This window comes from Chrysochloris asiatica, unplaced genomic scaffold, assembly GCF_000296735.1.
Source record: "Chrysochloris asiatica unplaced genomic scaffold, ChrAsi1.0 scaffold00218, whole genome shotgun sequence".
In the NCBI taxonomy this organism is placed as follows: Eukaryota; Metazoa; Chordata; class Mammalia; order Afrosoricida; family Chrysochloridae; genus Chrysochloris; species Chrysochloris asiatica.
In genome coordinates, this window is record NW_006408736.1 from 2641577 (window position 1) to 2648378 (window position 6802).

The 6802-nt window shown below is 33.5% G+C and overlaps 1 protein-coding gene across 1 annotated transcript in view; it reads left to right on the plus strand.

The window, feature by feature from the left end:
* CCSER1 (coiled-coil serine-rich protein 1) overlaps positions 1–4426 on the plus strand; it is a 1871951-nt gene extending 1867525 nt beyond the window's left edge. The window contains exon 10 of the mRNA XM_006872972.1: positions 3941–4426. Within this exon, the coding sequence (XP_006873034.1) occupies positions 3941–4426 (486 nt within the window). The remainder of the gene's footprint in view (positions 1–3940) is intronic.
* The last annotated feature ends 2376 nt before the right edge of the window (positions 4427–6802 follow it).

The window sequence follows — 6802 nt, forward strand, 5'->3', positions numbered from 1 at the left end:
ATTATATATTGGCTCTCTTGGACTTCTTTTAATTTTTCTCAGTTTCAGCCTGAACTTGCAAATGAATGATTGATAGTCTGTTCCAAAGTTGAATACTGGCCTTGTTTCAGCTGATGATATTGAATTTCCCCATCATCTCTTCTCAGTTGTTTGAACAGAACAAATGGATATTAAATATTTTAAAACCAGGAAAACTGTGATCCTTATGAAGATGGTGTGGGACCAGGCAGTGTTTCATTTTGTTGTACTATGAGTCAGAACCAACTCAACAGCACCTAACAACAACAAAGTTGCAATTGCCTGAAATTCTTATTTCAACTACCTTTAACTATGGAGAATTGCTCACATAGAAGGAAATATGTACAATCGTATGGACTGATACAGTGGCAGTATCAATGTACTTGAACAAAGCAACAATTATGAGGATAGTTTTGGACCAGGTAATGTTTCATTCTTTGTGCATAGGGTGCCTATGAGTCAGAACCAACTGGATGGCATTTATTATTAAAAATAAGAACAAATATACAAATATATAAATAGAAACAAAGTCAATGATTTTTATGTTACTTCAATGTAAATTCTACAATCATGGGTTTTAGTTTTCTCATGGGCTCAGAAGCTGACATGAAATTGTACATTAAAGTTTACATAGTTAGACAGCAGTACCACCAAATTAGGTTCTTTTGGTTTAAGGTTCAATATTATTTTCATTATATCAATTTGCCCCATAATAAAATAAAACATAATTAGAATAATGAATGTAGTGGGTGCTATAGTGTGTCTGTCTGTCTATGCTCTCAGTTCTTCTTACCCCTTCCCCCATCTCAAACATACCCACACATTTTGGGAAATAAAACCTTCACCCCCACAGTTGCTGAACATATTAATTACTGATAGCTGTCAAGTAAATTTCCTTTGCAAAGGAAAAAAAAAATGTAAATATAGCCAACTCACTGCTCAAAGTAATATCCAGCCGCTCCTCATATCAAAAACAGTAACTGGTTCAACAAAAGTATGAGACACCCATCCAGTTGTCTAAATTGGATAACTAATAGTGAGATTCTGATATGATGTTTTAGGACAAGTAGTGGATTGCTAACCAAAAGGTCAGCATTTGAAAACTACCAGTCACTCTCAGAAACCCTATCTAAGGTTGCTATGAGATGGAACTGACTCACCAGCATCCCAAAATAACAATGAATAGGAGTGCAGTTGGTGCTGTAATATAAGCACTGGGCAGTTAATCTCAATGCCTGCTATCCAAACCCACCTGTTGCTCCCTAGGAAAAAGGTGAAGCTTTCTACTACCATAAAGATTCACACAGCCTCAGGAACTTTATACTAGGTCTATTTTGGGTCAGAATCAACTCGATGGCAATGAGTTTGAGTTTTATGAAGAGCTATCAGAACTCTCCCTGCATGATCATTTACATTTCATTTAATTTCTCTTAATGCTCAACTCTGATTTTTGTATTCCTCCAAAAGCGCTGATGTGAGAACACTCCTCCATAAACATCCTACAACATTTGTCTCAGAGTCTGTGTTCGGAGGAACCCAAATTACAACAATAAATATAAAATTACTCAGACACTGTGGAGTGCATTGCTTTGCTTTAAAAAACAAAAATGTTATGATAGAAATGTTCAAAGTGATTTAAGTCATGAAAGATAGAAAGAATACATACCTATCAATGTAACTGCTTGGTCTATTGATTATTTTGCTGTTAACATTATTATTGCTGTTGCTTTCAGCAAAATAACTATGTTCCAGGTTGAATATTAGGCATTCTTTGCACATTAGTCATTTAAGCATGAAATAAACACAAAAATAAATCTCTCACAGATAGGGAAATTGAATACTATGAGAGTTAAGTCACTTGTCAAGGTATCCAGCTAAAGAGTGTCTAGTTCTGCGTGATTTCACCATTAGACTTTAAGCTGCCCGAATTGTCAAGATCTTTGATGAGCAGCATTGTTTAACATGGTATAATACAATGCCTTGCACTCTTGGTGGTAAATAAATACATATCAAATCGATATATAAACCCCTGTCTGTCCCCCAATTCTTGTCATTCACCTCTGCACTATGTAGTCTTCCATAAACACTATAAACTTTGGTGTTAGTAGTGAAGGCTACAAAGAATTAAATAAATAAGAAATTGACACCGTCAAAATAAAATTATTCCATTCAAACAACAATGGTGATTTAAATATGCATTTTTCTTTAAATTGTGAGTAAAAGCCTTCATTTTTATCCCCTCCTCCATTATAGACCTACATGTACTTTATAGGTAGCAGATAATGTACTAGAAAAGGAGTACTGAAGCTGTCTATTTGATTCTTTTTCACGTCTTTATTAAAAATGTATATAGAATTTAATGTTCTATCCTTGCTGTTGTTTTTAGTGCCATTGAGTCAGTTTTGACTTATAGCGACCCTATATAGGGTTTCCAGGGAGCGGTTGGTGAGTTTGAACAGCCGACCTTATGATTCAAACCAACCTTGAGGGTCAGTATTTTATCCCACAGCGCCACACCAGGAAATTATCATGTGAAGAGAATGGACTGTCCCCGCAAATATAATATTAATGTTATGAAAAGGAAATCTCGCACTTTCTTTTCTTTCTTATGCAATATCTGTAAAAATAGAAACAAGTATTACCACGGTTAATTATCATTTTAGGTTTTCTAATGTGGCGTGTGTTTTTAATGTAAAATTTGTAAATTCTTTAGCAAAGAAGTTGTTGTTCTCATTAACTGCTGTCTAATTGGTTCGGACCCATAGAGACCCTGTATAGGGTTTCCAAGGAGACGCTGGTGAGCTTGAACCACCAACCTTGCAGTTCAAACAGCTTTGCAGTCACTACTAATGGTTAATTGAGCATATTGGGTTTTAAGATAGAGAATAGATATGGAGACAGATATTTTGAGGGAAAAACGGAAAAATAGGTATGTAAAACTATATATCTACTTAGAGTTGTCAGAAATTTTCACTGAGTCTTTTAGCACAAATAATAATATTTGCATATCTCTCCTGCCTTTCTTAACTCTTCTCTCCTCTTCCTTCTTTGTAGCACCAATGTTATGTTGTTTAGTAGCCTCAAGTTGTTTCCAACTCATAGCTACTTGTATAGGATTTCCAAAGAGCATCTGGTGGGTTTGAACATCTGACCTTGCAGTTCAAACTGACCAGTGCATTTTCCACAGCACCACACCAACAGCAATAATTTCCTGCTTTCTTCTTTTTTTTTTACTCCAAGCAGAGCAATTAGCCAGATAATCTGTTCTAGCTCAATAGTTTTTCTAAACCAAGACAGAATTCTCTCCAAGAGGTATTCTGGTGCCAGCTTGCAAGATATTACAATTTGGTTTCGTCTATAGCATGAGTCAATGAGCTATGTCTTGTTTGTACCACTTGAGAATCAGATTCTTGTGAGCAAGAAGAAGTCAGATACCTATGGACCTAATTTGATTAATAAAATGCATCTAAAATTCTGAAAGAAAGAAGTGCTTGAATGTATTCTAAGTATTTTATTGATCGCCATAGATTATCAAAGTGACTTTTTGATATTAATAATTCGAAGTCTCCCTAGGCATATATTCATGAAAATATAGGTTATTAAAACTATAAAAACAGCTTTAATAGCTTCACATGTTGATAGTAAAATAATTTGTATTTTCAGGTAAAGCAATATACAAAGAATTCTAACTTGGTAAATAAATAAACAACTTTCAAAATCCTGTTTAAAGTAAATTAGCTATTTAAACATTTATGTGTAGTCGTATTTGACCTCACTGATCATTCTACTGGTGCTTTTCTAAACTTTGATGAAAATGCAAGGAGTTAGTATACAAATAGGCATTATGTAACTATCATGTAGTAATCTATATATGCAATGAAAACATTTTTTTAAAGATGTATTTTCTTTTCTATTTCCTTAGGCTATATATCGAAATCGAATTGTGAACCAAAGTCTCAGCACAAGGGACAGAAAACCAATGCATACTCCCACCGAGGACCGTTTTAGATACTCTGCAACTGACCAGGCAAGTCCCTATAAAAACAAGACCTGTCAAGTCTCAAGTCTATGTTTAAGTAATTTCTTGAAGGAAAAGGAACTAGTAGAAGTCATCAAGCATTCAAGAGGAACTTATGACACCCTCACTTCAGAGGTCACCCAGAACTTTCGGGCCACAGGTATGCAAAGCTCTCTGAAGCCAGCACCTAAGGCAGAAGGGTTCTCCACATTCTCAGAAAAAGCCAACGACCAAGCATCTGTGGTCCGACAGCATTCAACATTTATTGGCAGATTTGGACAACCACCAAGAGGACCAATCTCTTTACATACGTACAGCAGGAAGAATGTTTTTCTCAACCACAATTTGCACACCACTGAGTTGCAGACACTAGGCCAACAAGATGGATAATCGTCTTGTTCCTGTATCTGGGTAGAATAAGGATGGTTAGTACCAAGTGTATGTCATGCATAATACACAACTCATTTTTAAATTATGTACTTCATATTAGTTTCATTTTTTAGTTATCAGCAAAGAGTTGTGCACTTTTTGTTTTCTTTTAGAATGAGGATTTGAGCATGCTAATTGGATTAGATTAAATTACCTTGAAGACGTGACTATATACGTGTATAATAAATGGAACCATCTTGCTGGTCTATATTGTCTGTAACATACTTATCTCTTACTGGTAAGCACTGAAGTTTTGGAAGGTAATATCAAATAGCACTCTGTTCACATAATAGTGGTACTGTGAAAATAGATGTGAGGAATGAATAGGTAAAGGAATTATAAAGAATTTTTTATTGCATAGTGAGTAGAAGGAAAAAAGAGGGTTTTTACAGTCTTATATGTGCTGTTTTATTTCTTTGAAGAATGAAGTTTGCTTGCATGTAACTTAGAGATGTGTTTGTCTCTCTATTACGTACATTCAAGCTTATCTTATGATACTGTTATGAGGGAAAAGGCTATTTCTTTTATCCACTAAATGTTTAGTGCACACTAGTTCACCAAGGATTTCAGAGTGAGTAATTGCTAGACAAATAGCAAATGACAGCTCCAATCCTCTAAAATTTTACTTTTAGCTTTTGCTATTGATGTTGAAGTATACTATGAGATAGCACAGGGAGATGGTAAAGTTGGATGAATTTTAACAAATGATGCATAGAACATGATATGTTATACCCTTTGGTTTACTCTCAGCATATTTTTCAAGTTTGGAGGAATGAATATTCTATGAAAAATAATATTTTATTTCACTTGTATTTTTAAAAGTTACATGTTTGTTCTTTTAACCTATGTCCACATTTGCACTCATCAACACATATCTACGATTCTACATAATGAATTGAGAAACAGAAAGCCAGTTTTTTTTAGGCCAGTATATAATGCCCTGAATATTCATCCATCTAGACTTAAAACAAAAATAAAATCTATTTGAACTATTATACTTGATATTAGAAATGAACTTCTTAAAAGCTATACTAAAATTCATTTGATTACAAAATATTTTTCCTTGAAAAATATGGAATAATAAATTTTATCATGAAATAGGTAAAATAATTTAAATAAAATAGTTCCTTTATGTTTAATCAATAATGAACAGTAAATACCAAACTACATAAAATAAAATAAAATTGAATATCACCAGTAGGAATCAAGGCTGTAGGTATCTTTAACAAAGATAAAAGCTGGTAACTTTCCACATTGCACACAGTACCTGCAAAATAAAACTGTCATACATACTGCATGATGTGTTTGCCTTGCATTCTCTAATAGAAAGAATCCATCAGTGTGTACAAATGAAGAGAATAAAAGGAAATTGAGATAGCAGTTTTAGCATGGCAACTGACTAACCTGCTTAAATTAGAGCTATGTTTGAAGTGCATCTATGAATATAAAAATGTTTTTAAGCTCTATATACCTTGGGGGGTAGCATTAGATATCACCTCCTAACTTTAACTATTAAGCTTTGATAAATGTCCAAACTTTGATTAGAATTAATAGAGAGTCTAACAAAATTTATTGTAGTTGCAATTTTGGTTACCAAAGGAAGACATTTGTGCCTCAAGACAAATGTTTGACCAATTTTCTTTGCGTTTCTAATTCTGCTAAGAGAGAACAATGCACACTGCAGGTTTCCTGTCTCAGTGAGGATGCTATCTAAAATTCCCATTATACTTTAAAGCTACAAAATCAATGCAGATATATGCATTTGAGCTTTGCAATATTTAAGAAATGTTAAAATAATAATGTTATGATTATTAATTGTGGAATTCTGTCTGATTGTCCTGAAAGTTGGTGTGCGTTGCGACCGTATTTCAAATCTGTAAATAAATGAGCATGGTTAAATGACCAAGGATTTTTTTCCCAGGATATGGAAATACTGTGTATCACAAATAATGTTTCTGATTTGAACTTTTGGAGTTTATAGTTTTGTTTTCCTGGAAAATAGACTTTTGGATTATGCTTTGTAAAAAATAATCTATTTAAGAATAGCTGTCATTTAATAGACATTTTAAGAGATGTTTTGAACACTAGTATATTCTTGGAAAATCTTTTTTAAAGCTGAAAATTTAAAAAAGAATCTTGGATTAAACAATTCAATTTAAAAAGGAGGGATATTTTTTGGAAATACCATCTTAAAGCTGTTTTGTATCAGTATTTTCAGCATTGTTATAATATTATTTGTAATACCAAGTGTAACTCAGGCCTGGAGAAGGTATAAACCCACTATCCTAATATCCTAATGTATGTACGTCTATGACTATAAAACAGAGATCCTTTGTT